Below are 16,808 nucleotides of genomic sequence, written 5' to 3' on the forward strand. Positions count from 1 at the left end.
GTGGATTAGCAAGCACTATGAATTTGTCTCCCCACCTAAACAACAATTGTACTGGCAGCAGGATCTGTCTGATACGACTATTTTGGAACTCCAGAGTCTATTGTAGGCTTGCAATTTCCAGAAGTCTTGGACATAAATTATGGTAACAGAGATTACAGGCTCTGAGTAACAGTGATTATGAGCTCTGGGTAACAGTGACCATTGACTCTGTGTAATTCCATTTTCCCCTTTGCTCCTCTAGTCCAGGGGACTATAATCTTGTGGTACTTTACCTCTAGCCCAGGGGACTATAATCTTGTGGTACTTCTCTGTTTTGCATCTTGCATTCATTCAACAGCTGCCTAACCAATTTCCCTACTTTAGATACCTACAGTGGTTTTGTTTTCTTTTTTGGAAACTGATAATACTTTTCTTCAATTAGATTAGGTCAATTTATGTCATATGCCCCTCCTAGACTGAAAAAAAAAATCATCGTATGAACTGAATGACTTTTAGATCACTAGGATGCACATCCCCAATACAGTTTCCTCTAAGGCACATGGGGTACCTGGGAAAGAGGTAGATACCTGAATAAAGTCAGGATTCTATTAATAAGGAAGAAAGAGGGATGAGGTGCTTCTTAGGCAACCAAAGATTTTCAAGGTTACCCAGCTAGCAAGAGATGAAGCCAAGATACATGTCCAAGCCATTGGACTCAAGACACTCTCATCATTGTGCAGTACAGTATAAGGTAGAGTGTATATGGCTGGTACCAGGACCCAAGTCTGTTCATTGCCAGTTTGCCTGTGTGTATGTCTAAAAGGCAGCTTGGATCCCTAGATCTGGGAATACAGGCCCCAGTTGCTGAGGTCACCAGATCTTACAAGCTGGCATTTCACAAGGAGTATGGGTTACATACAAATTCTACTTTTTTTTCCAATTTCTTTTTCCCTTGTGGCAGTGTAATTTTAGTCCTATGTATGTGCATGTGCATCTGTAAGCCCACGCTCTGATTATTATCAGCTCATACAGAAGTTCGCAGACCTTCCATTAGAAATGACAGTTTCACCACTGCCATTATTGAGGTTGTGCTAAACAAAAGATCTATTGCTCTATAATGCTCAGATTTTTTATTTTGCTACATGAATAGTATTGATCAAGTCTAGAGTCAGCCACAGTCACATCGACTTTTTCTAGTGTTACTGCTAACTTACTGGAAAGAGTCTAAATTAAAGAAATAGTGTTTAGCTGTTAGCACAATCTGTCACTTAATTTTTTTCAATATTGGACAGACTTAGGCATCTTCTGTTGCGTTTTAAGACATTCTAAACCAAGGACAGGGTCTAGAATTATTCTTAGTGGTGAATTCTGGGTTTCAAAGGCTACCCACATAGGATGATCTCCCACATACCCCTCAAATAAATTTCTTCCTTAGATTTCCCTCCCTCTCTCCCTTCCTTCCTTCCCACTGGAATTCCTAAATGGTTATGTGAGATTTAAGCAGTTTATCATTTACATTTTACTTATTTCTTGAAGAGTTAGTATTGCAAAACTGCTACAGTCATTCTTTTGGGATGGAGTAGGAAAAGAGATGAGGGTGTGGAAAGCAAATCCAATTGTCGGGGTCTTACAATAACTCTTGGCTAACTTAATATGACTCCCTGAAGTAGAACAACTCACTTTTCTGCTGTCTACAGCAGTAAACATTCCCATAGATATTCTAATTCTGACCCAGAGGGTGGTAGGAGTTTTAAAGAGTGTAATAAGGGGGCAATTCCAAGGAAGCCCAGTTTGTATCGCCTAGAAATGAACATGGTGGTACATTTGTGTATGGGGAAGAAGCAAGAGATTTGGGGTGTCAGAGGGACATGAATAGTATGTGCTGGGATATTTGGGGCCATTAAGAATTGCCAGGATCACTGGGTGATTCAGGCCCTGATTAGCTAGGACAGAGCTTCTTAGGGCCTGGGAACTTCCGCAGAGAATGGATCTCATCCTCAGCACGTGAATGAGTGCTTTACAGGAGATTCCATCTAAGCAGAAGCCATCTACCTGTAACCCAGTTTTTGAGGTCCAGAGCACCTGGAAAGGTGTGTAGTTACTTAACAACCCCGTGTTAATAATCATGGTCAACAGCACATTTTGAGGCCAGAGCATGGAGTAAAAATATTTCTTCCATTTCTTTTGGGTTCATTTCAGACCAAACTGAATTAGCCTTAGAAAGATACCTGGAAATCTTTTTCTCTAGTCTCCCAGTTTTGTCCTTCCCTTGCCTTGGGGAAACTGCTTCCATTCTGCAGGTTACCCCCAACAGGTAAGTCCAGGAAGGTTTCACCCGGGGATGGTGACAGTAGAATTTTGTTGTCCTTCCTTTTGTGTTTTCTTAGGTCTTTAGACTCTTTAGAGAAGCACATTTATAAGACAAATTCTTCTATTCCTACCCTTAATCACTTCTCATAAATAGTTTTGATGCTTGTTATGATAAAAGATTCCTCCCTAGCAGAGGTGAGGGTGAGGAGGAACAGAGCAGGCAAAGGGATAGAGAACCCTATTCTGATATATACACCATAGCTGTCCATAGGCCAGGACCTGGAGCAGCCCAGGGGCAATATCCAGTTGCTTTGAGACTTGTGAAGAGGGGACTGAGGACTTGAAAGATACATAAAGTCTAACTATGAGTAGTCGACGTGTTAAGTGGAAGCATATATGGGGTCAACTTTATGGGCAGTGGTATGGGATTGTAATGACATAGTCTCTGTCTGTTTTACCAGTTTGTGCACAAGGGCTTTCTTTTTAGATGCTAGAACCAGCCAAGCTCTTATATAAAGTAAGTGTCCTTTCTGCCTTTTAAAATGGTTGGGTTTTCTTTCTATGGATTTCCATTAATAGGCATATTTAGGTAGAGAAATATTGTATCTTATTTCTATGGAGTCATTTATATAATAGAAACTGAAATTCAGGGCGCCTGGGTGGCTCAGATGGTTAGGTGTCTGCCTTCGGCTCAGGTCATGATCCCAGGGTCCTGGGATCGAGTCCCACATCGGGCTCCCGGCTCAGCGGGGAGCCTGCTTCTCCCTCTGACCCTCTCCCCTCTCATGCTGTTTCTCTCTCGCTCGCTCTCTAAAAAATAAATAAAATCTTTAAAAAAAAAAAAAAGAAACTGAAATTCAAACCATCTTATGAGGTGTGTCACCAGAAGCTAAAAAGCATTGGGAGCATCTAATAAATGTCATAAGTTATTTTTTTGTTGTAGCAACATTATTTTAAAGAGAATTCTATTGAGAGTGACTATGAGGATTTATTAGTTAGTATTTATAAATCTATTTAAGCTGCTCAGATAAATGGAAAATCTAAACAGTTATGGTCAGGAAGGCTGAAATGGGTTTGAGCTTGGTGACATAAAACTTTCATCTGTTGGCCTCTTTCCTCATCTGCAGGCAAACATGCACTCATCTGAAGCTTTGGTGTTGAAGATTTCAAAGGAAGGACCCAAGATGTAAGTAAGCAGAAGGTATGGGTTTCTTGAAATTTATTTTCCTTAAGTTTGACACTCAAAAGAAAAAAATATGGTATTAATTTGATGGTCATACACAAGAAAGAGGTACTTTCCCCTGTGAGGCAGTGCATCATAGGGGTTGAGCGTGAAGGCTTTGGAGCCAAACTCCCTGGGTTCACATCCCAATTTTGCCACTTGTTAGCTGTGTGGCTTTAAGCAGGTCACTTAACCTCTCTGTGTTTTAATCTCCATCCTTTAATAACTTGGATATCTGGATGGCAATGTACCAAATGGCATATGTCTTTTCTACCAAACACTTTTTTGATTATGAGTGCATAATATATGCAGAGTGTGTAGGTAATGCTTTCTTGGTCAATATTTGCATCTGCAAGATAGCATTAACCACCATTCCTTGCTACAATAAGGAGATGTACTAGAAAAACCAGTGGAAGCTCACAGAATGGAAGAGAGGCAGGAGAGCCACATCTGGGGAAAGGGCAGGAATCAAGGATGCCTTGATAGGCAGGTAACAAGAGCCAAACCCAGGTCACTCCTGGGACTGGTCTGGCTTTCAGAGCTCCTCTGCTACCCAGAATGCATCTGACCTCCAAACATCTCCTCCTGTTCTGTCCGCTCCCAAGCTTGAGAGTCTTGGGAAGCAAGGATATTTGGCCGAGTTTTTGGCATGGCTCTTCCTGCCCTTCTTCCTGCACTGTATCAGGAGTGGGTAAAAGATGTATTTGAACCTCTTGGTTTCCACAGCAGGAGGTGGCAGTGGAAAGCACTCACTGGAGTCTGTCCTCCTGTCAAGATTAGATAAAATGGAGAATTCTACCAGTAGGAACATGTGGTGTTTCTGTGTAGTAAAAAAAAAAAAAAAAAAACCCACAAATCTCTGCTTTACTTATATAAGACTTCAAATTTTCCTCAGGAGCTCTATGAGCCATGGTGTGGTGGTTAAGTGTTTAACAAATGACTCTGGCCCTGATTTGTAGCGTTCGTACATTTCCAAGGGCAAAGGCTCCTACCGTGGCCAATTCCTGGCTACCCACATGACATCTGAACACAGTTGAGAAGAGAGGTACAGCAATATACTATTATATAATATGTAGCCATATAGTTACAACAGATGTACATAACCTCAGGTGCATAGATAATAGTGAAATATAGTAAAATAATGTGGAAGTAATGAGTTTTGAGTATTTATTACCTTTGTTGTTAACATTATTTAGTTGTAAGCTTACACGATTTAATTTTTCATAATAGCTGTATTTTAGCAAATGCCTTGCAAAAGTTTTCAAAAAAATGTTGTGAGCCAGCACACTATTGCCTAGAGGATGGATCAATAATGTTATTGAGAGAGAGATCTTACACAATACAGTGCTTGGTGAGAGGCCTGGGACCTGGACATTTTATACAGTACATTTTTGTACATTGGGGATCCTCAGTAACAGATTGATAATAGTATCTGACATTTACCTAACAAAACACATTCTTATTCAACATTGCATTCATTTTTGATCCTCACAACAAACCCAGGGAAAAGGTATGCAAGGTATATTATAGGTGAGGGAACTGAGTCAGAGAACCGAAGTGACCACTGACCAGTGGAGTGGAAACTAGATTGAGGTCCTTGAGACTTCCAGTTCCCAGCTTTTTCCACACCAACTTGTTTCTTTGAACCCCTTGCCATCCCTGGAACAGCTATTTATTATGGGCAGACCAGTAAATAATCTGGGATATGTATGTCAGCATTTATTTATTCCCGGAATTCAGCCCAGGGGACCCCTCCCATCTCTTCACAAATAAACAATGAAATGAATTTGGAGGCCAACAGAATGGACAATGACAGTATGTTGCATTAGCAGCTTTGATGGCCAGACTACAAGATGGCCCCTGGCCGTCGTTACCCCTGGTGTTCATGTCCTTGGACTCCTTCACTGAGTAAGGCTCTGTGTGGGACTGACAGGACATCGCAGAAGTGATAGCCTACCACTTCTTACGCTAGCTGCGAAGAGCGCTGCACTTTCTGTCATGTTCTCTTGGGTCACTGGCTCTGGGGGAAGCCAGCACAGTGTTGTAAGGACACATAATAAGCAGCCCACCAGGCAAAGAGCTGAGGCCTCCCAGCAACAGCCAGCACCACTTGTCAGCCATCTAAGTGAGCCACCCTGGAACTGGATTCTCTAGTTCCATTCAAACCTTCAGGTGACTATGGCCTTGCCTGACATCCAATTGTAACCTCATGAGAAACCCCAGGCCAGAATCACCGAGTTAAGTGCTACCAAACTCTTGACTCTGTGAGAGTGTCTCAAACCATGAGAGAGAACTAAGGTTTGTGTTGTCTTAAGCCACTAAGTTTTGGGCAGTTTGTTATACAGCAGTTGATAAACTGGATTTCTTTACAAGCTGCACCGTATAGGTTATGGGTGATCTTAAATACAGAGAGGTGTTAGGGACTTAAGGGAGCATTTCGAGTAATTGTTTATTGTTGTTTTATTTTTGCTTTCCACCAAGGAAATTCAATTTCAAGTCAAGGTTCTGAAGCTTTGTACAATACAACTTTTGAAATGCGTTTTGTTCTTAATGCTTTCCTAAATGAGCTGTTGTCCATGGAAAAGAGCACTCTGTACTGAGTGCATCTGCAACTCTGGAGAGCAAGGCAGCTTGAACTGGAATTCACTTTGGCACGGTGAAGTCACCTCAGCCCTCTAGACCCCACCTTCACTGCTATCTTTCATTCTTTTGGGTTTCTGGGCCATGGCATCTTTCCCCTTTGGGAAAACCAGGACAGGGGAAAATAATGAAAGAAATTAATTAGGAAGGGAGAGGGCTAGGGACCCATTGAATGTTGGGGGTGGAGATCTTAAGATCATTTGCCAAACACCAGCCCCAACACCCCAGGGGGGACTGAGCCATGACCCCTTCTCCTGGCGTCCCCGCCCGCAAAGTTCGCTCCTAGAAAAATCCGCTCACGTCCCCAAGAGCTCAGGAGAGGATCTCAGCGAAGCGGGAGGCTCTCGTGCCTGCTGGGAGAGGCGGAGCTGGGATTAACCAGCTCCTTGGCGCTTTTCCTCCCAGCTGGGGGAGGACGAGCACGGACCGCGGAGTAGGCGCCCAACGTGGGGCGCCCGTACGCGGGCGGAGGAGACCCGGAGGTGGGAGAGCGGGCTGCAAGCCTTGACCCGCGGCCGCTACCCGCGCCCAGCGCGCACTGCCACCGAGCGCCGGCGCCTCCAGCATGGAGTGGGAGCTCAACTTTCTGCTCTACCTGGCGCTCTTCTTCTTCCTGCTCTTCTTACTTTTCCTCCTGCTCTTCGTGGTCATCAAGCAGCTGAAGAACTCTGTGGCCAGCACGGCCGGGGCGCTCCAGCCCGGGCGTCTCTCCGTGCACCGGGAGCCTTGGGGTTTCTCCCGCGAGCAAGCGGTGTGACCCGTAAGGCGCGGGCACTAGCGGGAGGGCACGGAGCTGCGCGGGCGCCGGGCTGGGTCTCAACCTCGATTCCCTGTGCGCGTGGCCGCCCAGGTTCCAGTGCCAGGCTCGGTTGTAGCGTTGGCAGGTTCGTTCGGGTGTTGAAGGGGTCTGCGCAGGGGCGAGTTTCTCCCCCCTCGGGGTGGTTCTGGGCTCGAAGCGCGCTCGGTTGCCAGGCGCGGCGGGTGTATGGGGTCTGGGCTGGCGCTGTGCTCTTGGGGACGGACCCTCAGCTTTTCCGGGGTCGAGAGATGGAGAAAGAGATGTTCGGCGGTTGGAGCCGGAATGGCTTTGGGCACCTGCAAGCTCTTCTTCCCAGTCCCACTGCATTTTAGCTTGTGCGGAAAGGAAGGAAAACTAAATCATTCAGATAATTCAATCCAACCACTTCCAAACCAAATTTGACATCCCAAATCGAATGTCAACCTTAATGTCCAAATTACTGAGAAAGTGTGGGCTTTGGGACAGGAAGCAGGAGGAAAGAGTATGCCAAATACTGCTTTAAATATCTTTGCGCTTTGGCAGACGCTAAATGGGGTTCGTCTGACCGCGCCAGAGAGGATTCAGGGGCCCTTCTTCCCCTTAATCCCTACTCCTCTTCTAGCCACCGACCCCATTGATGCCTGCTGAGTTGCCACACCAGGTGGGTTTAGAATCTCAAACGGCGGGAGGGTGAGCGTTAGCGAGTCATTTGGGAGATGCCTTGGGGGTGATGAAAAGAGGTATACTGTTCACACGTTGTAAGGCAACAGGAAAAAGAGGAGCAAGGCTGTCGTTTCAGGTTACGTGACTAGACCATTTGCCAGAAGATTGGCGGGCAGCATTGAACTTCTTATGCCCTAAGCACCCTCCAGGCACTGTCAGTTTGGGGGAATAACAGTTTCATCTTCCAGATGCTTTTTCCTCGATTTATGTCGTCTCGAGTTCTGGAACCGAGCTGTTGCCCTGGGTTGGTGCGCTGAAGACCACCACTGCAGTTACAGCTGGTAAGAGGCAGCCCTGCACGGAGAGGACCGGGACAACCCGAGACGGACCTTCGCTGCAAATGGTAAGCGGGGACCACCCTTGATTTCACTTTGTCCCTGGTTGTAACTGAACTTCTGAAGACCCAGAGCCTAAAAAAGTGAGAGGTTGGGATCGAGGAAACGGATCTTAGGATCCTAGGATCCTAGGACCTAGGATCTTAGAACCGATGAGCTTTCTACTAGGACTGGAGGAGCCGAACTGATTTCTAACTAAGTGCAAGAATCAGTGTCTATGCAGAGGAGCCTAGATATTAGAATGGGATGTGAGGAGTGTTTACAATTGTAATAATCATTTTGCTCTTCTGGAAAACAGTGCAGGGGGCCTTGGAGTTGAAATACGGAATGCAGATATACTTGTCTTCAGTAAGGGAAGATTTGGGTTCAGTCACATTAAGGTGGGATGAGCTGTCCGTGTCATGACTGAATATTGAAAATATTTATTAATTTTAGGTACAAGGACCATGTAGAGAGGATAAAAACAAGAAATACTAAGTTTTGCCTAAGTGGATAATATGAAAGTGACGTGGAAGACGATTATTTTGATAATTCTAGGGAAGGAAAAAGTACTCTCATGTAGGTAAATGGGAAAATTTTTTTGGCTGAGACATTCAGATAATTTCCCACATTTCTATTTCACTTTTCTAGAACAGCCCTGTTTTAAATGAAGTATAACTGTGTGTGTATATATTTCTCTCTCTACATATAGAAATATACATATAATTCTCTTTATATAAATATATGTAATTCTATATCTCTATTTATCTATCTATACTTCTCTTTATCAGAGCTATGGTACGACTTGTTTTGAATTTCCAGTTTGAATCCCAGAATCAACTGCAGTGACTCTATCTTGTATTTTGAGCAATAGTTCTGTAATTGATTGACACCCCTGCAGTAGCATTTAGTTATCGGGTTGTATGGTTAATATGGACATTGAAGATGAGTGGGGGGAGTAGTTAATTAGCAATTATTTTTTTACAAGGGTAGAAAACAATCACTTCATACTTTATAAATAACCAGAAGGTAAATTATTTTAAACACCTCTGTGACTTCTTGAGTTTGTAATCCTTTAACCTTCCCAGCAGTGCCCCTGGTGTCCAGAGGTTTAAACCCTCCTGACTCTTCTAGAGAGGAGACTAGAGAACTCAGGGTGAGTAGTTTGCTGCCGTCCGGTCCCCATATGAAGCCAAGCTCTGGGTGGTTCTACTGACTCTGCTCCCTGTGAAAGGGTGGTTACTTTTCTATCTTGTGCCCAGTGCCATTTTATAACCTCCTTGTAATCTAATTATTAGTTACTAAGTTCCCATTTGTCTAGGCCAAAAAAATGAATATTTATTCCTGTTATTTAATCTCTGCTTGGAACTTGGCCCTAAACTCTGGAAATTAAGGTCCCTCATATTTGCTCTCAGAACTTGCTGCTGTTCATCTCCTGCCTTGCCCTTGCTTGGTTAGACACTCTACTTTTGAAACTGGGACACCCCATATATAAGCTGCCTTTTTCTATTGTTTATTCAATCATCATTTTCCCAAAAGTCAACAAAGACCAGTCTCCCAAATAAGAACTACTTTTGAGCTCACTTTTTTTTTTTTTTTTGGCTATTGGTATATTCTTGATCTAATGCTTTGACACCCACCAGGGTCTAGGTTCCCAGTTTGTGCATGTTGGCTGTTCTATCCACTGACCACATTCTGATCCTGACTATCACTAAACCAAGTCTATTTTTGAAGATGGTATGCATGTGGGCTAGACATGAAAATATTTGAAAAGTCAGGAACGTTTAAAATAACTGCTCATCATATAATTTGATTATAGAAGGTTCTTATGTTCTATTTTCAATAAAAGGTTTTTAGTGATTCTTCAGCGATGCTAGAAGCCTAGTTGAATTTCTTACGTCATGAGGAAATAGGCCATAATTCAATTATTAGGAAATACTAGTATTTTATTTCAAGTGTTCTTATTTCAGTGTTTTCTCTAAATTTCGGTTGTTTGAAATGACTTCAAATCTTATTAGGATAATCTTGATTGTGTCGCTGATTTCCAAACCTGTAAGTGCAATGAATCAGCAGTTCCACTTGGAAAGAGAACCATTTTCAGTTGAATGAGAACAACATCACACTCACACCTGCAAAATCTGAAATGTCTAATAAAGTAGATTCCTATGTCTGAACTTCAATTTTAGGGCACAGCTGTAGATGCAGGACTGATGCCATCTGGTGCAGTTCCACAGAAAAAGAGATAAAATTTACCCAGAGTGTGCCATGTACTGGCTTTTCTGGGAATGACAAGGTGCCAGGATTTGTTTTTGGTTCATTCGCAGGGGTGGAAACTTGGAACGAGGTGAGTAAAATAGATGCAATATCCCCATTTATAGCTTGACATTTTATATTTCCAATTCTGTTTATAGTTTCAAAATAAGTGCGAAAGAGTTCATTTTTTTTAATGGCCCAGCATTTTAACATTGTAAATAGTTAAACCATTTAGGATAGTGGGAAATGTTTACTTTTTCTAACTCATACGTACTAATCTAGGGACTTTTAGAATGCTAGTGGTACTAATACAGTACATAGAAAATATGTACAGAGTACTGTACTTTGGCTTTAATTTTTATAGCTACTTTGAGGTAGGTGTGCTTATTTAAGCTAAAACCACAATTAAAACTCTGGTATCATTAGGAAATCACTGTCAAGTGTCTGTGTTACATACAAGGGAAAGCTAAAAACTGAGTTGCAGATCTTTGAAGTTAATTTGGCGGGGGGGGGGGGTTGAATCAGTGACATCAATTCTCAACACTACATTTCTTACTTTGTCCACACAAAATAAGATTATAGATTAAATAGTGATCTGATTAATTATCTGAGTAGTTAGCATCTTACTCCATAGGAATGTGGGCAATCAGGGCAGACCTGTGCTTAGAACAATAGTCAGAACATAATAGGCATTCAGAAAAAACTTCCTGATGAAGTAAGCTAAAAATCCTCTTGTTTTCCTTAATAGCAGCTATTTTATGTAATAAACCTAATCATTTCTTCCACTGTTGCACTGTGTAGACATGGGTAGGTTGAAGTTAAAATTTTTATACTTTTGTTTTATTAGTATGACTCTATGAAGTTACTTGAACTTTATTGAATATATATGATTCTTCAGGCAAGTGTTTTTACAGTAAGATGGGAATCTTGCTTTCCTATTGGGAATCAAGACAGATGGCTACCTCAGAAATAGAGTAGGAAGTTACTGGACCGAACAGTAGCTGAAACAAAGTAGGGGTTTTGTTTCGTTCTCATGTGACTAGGAGGTTAGGGGCAAACTATTGCCGGTGTTCTTTAAGCAGCTCACAGATGTCAGGGTCAAGGTAGCCCCTGAGGTTTCCTTGGCTTTTCCCTTAGGTTCCAAGATGGTTGCTGCAGCTCCCCCAAGAAGATGAAGGAAGCTGAAAGGGAAAACAGGGCATACCATTTTGATTCTGCTTCCTTTTAAAGAGCTTTCTCAGAAGCCCAGCAACTTTTACTTACATCTCATTGGCCAGACTGTGTCATATCTGCGAGGTTGCATGAGAAATGTTAGTTTTTGTAGCTGGACAGATGATGGCCTTCAACAAAAAAAAATCTGAGGAAATCTAAGGAAAAAAGATGATGGCGGATCTTTGGGGAACAAACTAGCAGTCTGTGCCCTGGTTACAAAATACAGTTGTCAAGGAGCATAATGATTGAAACAGATCCAAACTGTAACTCCTTCACAGCTAATAGTACTCCAAGCAACACTGCTCTGCCCAGAGAGTGAGCAGAGTGAAGACATCCTAGGTTTTTTCTTGAAACACCTGCCAGAACTGGCTTTCGCAGTCAGCCAATATGCTTGCCCCACATCAGGATTTTCTAGAGGAGGACCCTGGGAACCTTCCACTTCCTTGGAGGACATAGTCTATGGAAGTTTGGAACAGGATAAAGAAGGCTGTACCTTGCTGCTTTCCCATCTGCTTCATGTATCTCTAATTCTCCTTACAGATTTTTGGTGGAGTCTAGTTTGTTTGATCCCCAGAAAAGGATCATCCCTTTCATACATAGGAAAAAGTGATCTATGTAAAGAAAGGCTACTTTACTCCCTTCTGTGACTCTACCACCCATCTCGGAATATCCTGGGAGAAGACTTGCTTCTCAAAGCTGCTTCCATAATCAGCCTACATCCTGCCTAAGCAAAGGAAGAAGAAACACTTCCCACATCCAGGGTTGTCCAAAAGAACTTTCTGTGATGACAGAAATGTTCTATATTTGCACTGTCCAATATGGTAGCCACTAGCCATGTGTGACTAGTGAACCCTTGAAATGTGGCTCGTGTGAATGAGGAAGTAAATTTTAATTTTATTTAATTTTAAATAATTAAAATGTAAATAGCCATGTGTGGCTAGTGGCTGTTGTATTGTACAGCGCAGTATACAACTTTCTTTTTCTTGCATTTTCCAACTACCTGGGAGGGGTTTGAGCCAGTCATGTGCTTGGTGTTCCATCGTCGTCACTCTCCCACCTTGCCATTGAACTTGTGTCCCAGAGAAAAGGAAAAATAGTATCCTAGAACGAAAGTCAAGATGTTAACTTGACATCTATACATTGTACGGATTTCTGTATAAATGGAATGATCTCCTGGGAATGGGTCCTGTGATTGATGTTTGTGATAATTGATGGTGGAGAAATGGTGGTGGTGCTGGTCCACTTACCATTCCTAGTGAACATTATGCGTTCCTAGTCAGATTGAGTCAGCAGGAATAATTTTGTTCTGTTGTGCAATTCGTTCTGGTTTATTTTTGTAATATTGTGGCTGCTAAGTGATTATTCAATGTGTGTTTTTCAAAATACTTAGTGGTTTATATTTTTTAAAAGACTGTGAAATAAAATAATTATATGTAACTCAGTTTTTTGTGTGTGTGAATTATTCTTACCCATAATTTTTAAAGAGTTAATTAGGACAAGGTTAATGGATAGAAGGAAATATTTATGATTTACTTATTTATTTTTAAAGATTTTATTTATTTATTTGAGAGAGAGAGAGCAAGAGAGAGCAGGAGCAGGGGGGAGGGGCAGAGGGAGAAGGAAAAGCACACTCTCCGCTGAGCAGGGAGCCCTATGTGGGACTCGATCTCAGGACCCTGGGTTCATGACCTGAGCCAAAGGCAGACACTTAACCAACTGAGCCACCCAGGAACCTGGAAATATTTATTTTTATATCAGATTTTTTCATGGGCATGTCTGTATGTCAATTAATGTTATGTTTTAAAAATATTAAATAATATTTTTATCATATTCAGAGTTTGGGTAAAATATGAGGGGTGGTAATTGTATTGGGTTAATTTTTCCTCATCTGGTTGTTTTTCTATCTTGAACATCACTTGGATCTTGTTTCTCTATAGTGCCCTGTCTGGGGTTATTTGTCTTTTGTTATTGAGTTATAGGAATTCTTGATATATTCTAGACACTATTGATCTATGACATATGCTTTACAGCAATTTTCTTCTAGTTTGTGGCTAGCCTATTCATTTTCTTAGCAATGTCTTTAATAGAGGTATTTTAAATTTTGAAGTTAGATTTATCCACTTTTTTTTTTTTATGTTTATTGCTTTTTGTGTCTTCTCTAAGAGACTCTTGCCTATCCTTTAGGTCACAAAAATATTCTCCTGTACTTTTTTTCTATACTAGAAGCTTTATAGTTTTAACTTTTACTATGTCTGTTATGCATCTTAAATTAATTTTTGTGCGAGGTATGAGGTAAGGATTAAGGTTCTTTTTTCCCCCTATATATATAAAGTTTTCTACCCTTTTGTTGAAAAGACTTTTCCCTCTCCATTAGACTGCTTTGGCATCCTCTTCAAAAATAAAATGACCATATAAGTGTTGGACAATTTCTGGGTTCTCTGTTCAGTTCCATAGGGCCATTCTCATCCATTATAACACTGTCTTGATTCCTGTCGTTTTATAGTAAGTCTTGGTATTCACTACAAAATGTTATTGAATCTGAACTTTTATAATAAACTACTGAAGTCTGCATCTACACACAAAAACAGGCTTCAGTAATTTCAGTTGAAAATGGTCAAATTCAATAAGGTCAACCCTACCCCAATACCATGCTTCTTTTATTCTCAATTCTAGTTCCACCCACAATCTGAATCTGGATTTAAGGTAGCACTTGGTGAAAACGTGGGTCCTTGTGTTTCTACATATCTAGGTAACTGGGAAATATCTTATATTTCTGTTACTACAGTTGAGAGCAAATTGTACTTTATAAAAGGTACTTTTTTTGGGGGAAAGCTAAGTGATACAAAAAACAAAGCACAGAAGTTCATGTGTTGCTAATGTCCCATCTTTGTTACTAATGTAGGATTAACCACAGATTGAACTGCCTGGCTCAAGTATTAGGACATCCGTTTTGATGTTTTCCCCTCACCTCAGTGGTAATCTGATATTTGAATGTTTGGATATCTGATCATGCTTTTTAGAAATTTAGCTAGGATCGTTTGATTGGCGCCAAATTACTTCTCCTGCCCCATTTTTAGCTGCATGCAGTTTTTCCAGATACACTACTTCTTGTCCTTTACGCATCTCAACTTGGAACTCACTGCAGAGTCTTGACCCATTAGAGGAAAGGTGAATGGTCTCCTCCATCTCCAACTATGTCAGCTCACTCCCTCCTGGGAGCTAATGGTTGTTAACAGTTTGAAGTATATCTTTTGAAATGATTTTCTGTGTATTTGCCATGCATAGTTATCCAGTTACATTCACATTTGCATGCAGATACACAGGTGTTTTTTTTTTTTTTTAAATATAGATGACATCAGACTATAGATATTCTTCAATTTGCCTTCTTCTCTAGTATGTTGTGGCAGGTTGTATTTTCCAAAAGATGGCCAGAACAGCATCTCCCATTCCACATGCTTTTACAATATGATTACATTGAGTGGGAGAGTCTATATCCCCTCTCCTTGAATTTGGGCAGGCTTGTGACAACAGAAAGGTGCCGAAATGACACTGTCTGACTTATGAAGCTAGGTCAGAAAAACAGTGCAGTTTCCCCATTGTTTGATGGAATACCTACTTTTGGAGCCTTGATTTACCATGTAAGATTGAATTACCTGAGGCCACCATCATTCTCTGAAGAAGACCATGCAGAGAGGCCCTGTGTAGGTCCTCTAGTGCAGAGCCCCAGCTAATGAGTACCTCCCAGGGGTTGAGTCCTCCCAGTTGAGGCCCTCAGCTTTATGGAGTAGACACCAACCGTTCTCACTGCACCCTGTCTGGATCCTAATAGTTTTAAGTCACTAATTTTGGGAGAGTTTGTTACAGCAATAGTAACTGGAACATATGTTTTAAAAGTTTTTTTTTTTAAAGATTTTATTTATTTATTTGAGAGAGAGAGAATGAGAGAGAGAGAGCACGAGAGGGAAGAGGGTCAGAGGGAGAAGCAGACTCCCCGCCGAGCAGGGAGCCCGATGCGGGACTCGATCCCGGGACTCCAGGATCATGACCTGAGCCGAAGGCAGTCTCCCAACCAACTGAGCCACCCAGGCACCCGTGTTTTAAAAGTTTTAATGAAAATAAAGTCATCTTTATTGTTCTAAATTGTTGTAGAGAATCCTCAGCAATTTATTTAATAGATGAACTATTGATGAACATTAAGTTTGTTGCAAATTTTTCTAAGATTGTATTCACAGAAGTATGATTTCTGGGTCAACTGGTTTGGAAATCTCAGTCTTCATCCTAAATGTGCCAGAATATATCTATCCACTTCTCCACAGTATTTGACATTATGGGTCTTTAAAAAAATCGCCATTACAAGAACAAAAAAATACAATAAAACCTTACGGGTTTGATCTGAAAAATTATGAGGGAGTTTGTTCCTCTCCCTTTTTTTTTTTTAAGGGTGGGAGTGTAGAGAGAGAGCGAGAGAGAAAATCTTAAGCAGGCTTCACACCCAGCACGAGCCCAACGTGGGGCTTGATCTCAGGACCCTAAGATGATAACCTGAGCTGAAATCAACAGTCAGACGCTTAACCGACTGAGCCACCCAGGCACCCCTGTTGCTCTTATTTTATGTTTATTGGCCATTTATTTATTTATTTATAGATTTTATTTATTTGAGAGAGAGAGAGAGTGAGCACGAATGGGAGGCAGAAGCACAGGGACAGAGAGAAGTAGACTTCCTGCTGAGCAGGGAGCCGAAGCAGGGCTCCATTGCAGGACCCAGAGATCATGACCTGAGCTGAAGGTAGACGCTTAAATGACTGAACCACCCAGGTGCCGCTTATTGGCCATTTTCATTTCCTCTTCTCTATGTGCCTATTCAAATCCTTTACCCATTTTTAATAGGTTGCTTGTCCTTTCATAAGTAATTTATGTATAGTACAAATATATAATGAATATCCCTATCTATTGGATGGCCATATCTATAAAATCAGTAAATATATACATACAATTATTAGTCATTTGTTGGAAGTTGAAACTGTTTTCTCCTAGTGAGTTGTGCACGTTTTAACTTTGTCTTTTGTTTGTTTATTATTTATTTATTTTCCAAATTTTAATTTAAATTCTAATTAGTTAACATATATTGTAACATTGGTTTCAGGAGTAGAATTTAGTAATTCATCACTTCCATATAACAGCCAGTGCTCATCACAGCGAGTGCCCTCCTTAATACCCATCACCCATTTATCTCATCCCCTACCCACCTCCCTCCATCAACCCTCAGTTTGTTTCCTATAGTTAAGAGTCCCCTATGATTTGCTGCCTCTTTCTTTCTTTCTTTCTTTCTTTCTTTCTTTCTTTCTTTCTTTCTTTCTTTCTTTCTTTCTTTCTTTCT

At 41.4% G+C, this 16,808-nt stretch overlaps 1 protein-coding gene across 1 annotated transcript in view; it reads left to right on the forward strand.

The window, feature by feature from the left end:
* The window catches only part of TMEM155 (transmembrane protein 155), a 35,631-nt gene extending 23,437 nt beyond the window's left edge, over nucleotides 1–12,194 (forward strand). The window contains 6 exon segments of the mRNA XM_035023138.1: nucleotides 3,417–3,479; nucleotides 7,841–8,545; nucleotides 9,055–9,122; nucleotides 10,153–10,310; nucleotides 11,357–11,376; nucleotides 11,379–12,194. Of these exon segments, the coding sequence (XP_034879029.1) occupies nucleotides 8,485–8,545; nucleotides 9,055–9,122; nucleotides 10,153–10,310; nucleotides 11,357–11,376; nucleotides 11,379–11,524 (453 nt within the window). The 5' untranslated portion in view covers nucleotides 3,417–3,479; nucleotides 7,841–8,484 and the 3' untranslated portion in view covers nucleotides 11,525–12,194.
* Nucleotides 12,195–16,808: the final 4,614 nt, after the last annotated feature.

This window comes from Mirounga leonina, unplaced genomic scaffold (genome assembly GCF_011800145.1).
Source record: "Mirounga leonina isolate KUSES-001 unplaced genomic scaffold, KU_Mleo_1.0 Mir_176, whole genome shotgun sequence".
Taxonomy (NCBI): domain Eukaryota; kingdom Metazoa; phylum Chordata; class Mammalia; order Carnivora; family Phocidae; genus Mirounga; species Mirounga leonina.